Source organism: Meleagris gallopavo, unplaced genomic scaffold (assembly GCF_000146605.3).
Source record: "Meleagris gallopavo isolate NT-WF06-2002-E0010 breed Aviagen turkey brand Nicholas breeding stock unplaced genomic scaffold, Turkey_5.1 ChrUn_random_7180001930643, whole genome shotgun sequence".
Classification (NCBI taxonomy): domain Eukaryota; kingdom Metazoa; phylum Chordata; class Aves; order Galliformes; family Phasianidae; genus Meleagris; species Meleagris gallopavo.
The window spans coordinates 1-1,556 of NW_011192735.1; the positions used below are offsets into that span (position 1 = coordinate 1).

Genomic DNA, 1,556 nt, shown 5'->3' on the forward strand with positions numbered 1-1,556 from the left:
CTCTCGGATGCAAAATGACCATTTTTTCCCTCTGTGCCATCCATATACCCGGTGTAAGAGCACTCACAGCCTGCGTGATGGCAAAGACCTCCCAGCCCGAGCCCTGCAGTGAGAGCAGCCTGCTTGCCAGCAGCTTCTGTCCTTGGGGGGAGTCCGGCTCCGTCTTGTCCAGAATTTGGTACACGCTGACCTGGGGATGGAGGCAAAGGGAGGTGAGCAGCCACGACGCGGGGGGGGAAAGTGGATATTCGGAGGGGGAAAGGATGGAGACGGGGAGAAAGGAGCGGCGGCATCGCTGCTGGGCACAGCTGAGCACAAACCCGCCCCCATCCGCACCCATCCCCCCTCACCTGGCAGAAATGGCCCTTTTGGGCTCCCCCCCTCACCTGGCAGAAGTGATGCCTCCTGGGCCCCTCTGCGGCTCTCGGCCACAGACGGAAGAGGTGCAGCTCCGCCGTCAGGATCTTCTCATTCTTGGCCACGCTGGAGAGGACAAAGAGGAACCGCATCTTCTCACCTGGAGCTGCGGGGAGGGACAGATCGGGAAGTGAAACCAAACAGCCCCATCCCACAACTCCCCCCCCACACACACAACCCCAGCTCCGCAGGGACCCCTTACTTCTATCCAGGAAGCTGCGCACCGTGTTGCCCTCCAGGACGTCGGGGTTTTTGGTGACGCCGTCGGCGTTGGCCACCGCGTTGAACAGATCCACCATGAACTGCGGCGGCTGTTTGACGTGGGCCGGGGGCGGCGGGGGGTCCTCCATGCCAAAAACTTCCAGCAGCTTTTTGAGAGCCTCAGCCCTGCGGCTTTCCGTGGACGCCGGCCGTGCCAAGGCCAGCAGCAGCAGCACGGCGCCCAGCATGGCTCTGCTGTCCCGGCCCCGGCTTTACTCCCCTCTGCAAACCCAGCGCCGCATTTATAACTCGCTGGAAAGATGGATTGGAGTCAAATATGCACATGGGCGATCAGGAGGGTAAAGAGAGCTAATTGCCGTGCTAACAAGGTGCAAAGATGGGCACCCTGCACCAATTAGCCCCAGTACACAACGGGAGGGGAGGGCTGGCAGCAGCGCTCTGGGGGGACGCGGTCCGGCTGCGACCCTCGGCACGGCTGCCCCGACTGCCTTTGCTCTCCAAAGGAAACTGACTGGATTTTAATGACAGCACTAATGGGACCAGAGCACCGCAGCCAGGCTGCACCGGGCCGCATCTCCTCCTGTCCCCGTGCTCTCGTGGCTGTGGGTCGGTGCGATGGGAGCCCATCCCTTGCGTGTGCCCCCCCCGGCAGAGCGAAACCGGCCGGTGAAGGCAGTCGTGTTAATGCAGTGCGCCCAGAGCTGCATTGCCAGCTGGCATCTGTCATTTACCCCAACCCCACATTCTGATGGTGAAAGGGCCATTAATTATCCAGAATACACAGAGGCAACGACAGGCTTGGGTTAATTGGCAGAGGAAACTCTTCACATCCTCCACATCCTTTCCTTCCCCTTCCCTGCCCGCCAGCAGCACTACATCCCATGGGACTGGGGCTGCTCCCCTCCCCACCCCAAGGT

The 1,556-nt window shown here is 61.3% G+C and overlaps 1 protein-coding gene across 1 annotated transcript; it reads right to left on the minus strand.

Annotated features, from left to right (window-relative positions):
- Positions 1 to 67: 67 nt before the first annotated feature.
- Positions 68 to 1,494, minus strand: LOC100551287 (bone morphogenetic protein 4-like; the record flags this gene model as incomplete). The annotated part of the gene is made up of 2 exons (XM_031557668.1): positions 387 to 1,494; positions 68 to 190 (listed from the first exon to the last, which is right to left on the minus strand). Coding segments are annotated over exons 1-2 (603 nt in total), but the record flags the coding sequence as incomplete, so codon positions are not given.
- Between the last annotated feature and the right edge of the window lie 62 nt (positions 1,495 to 1,556).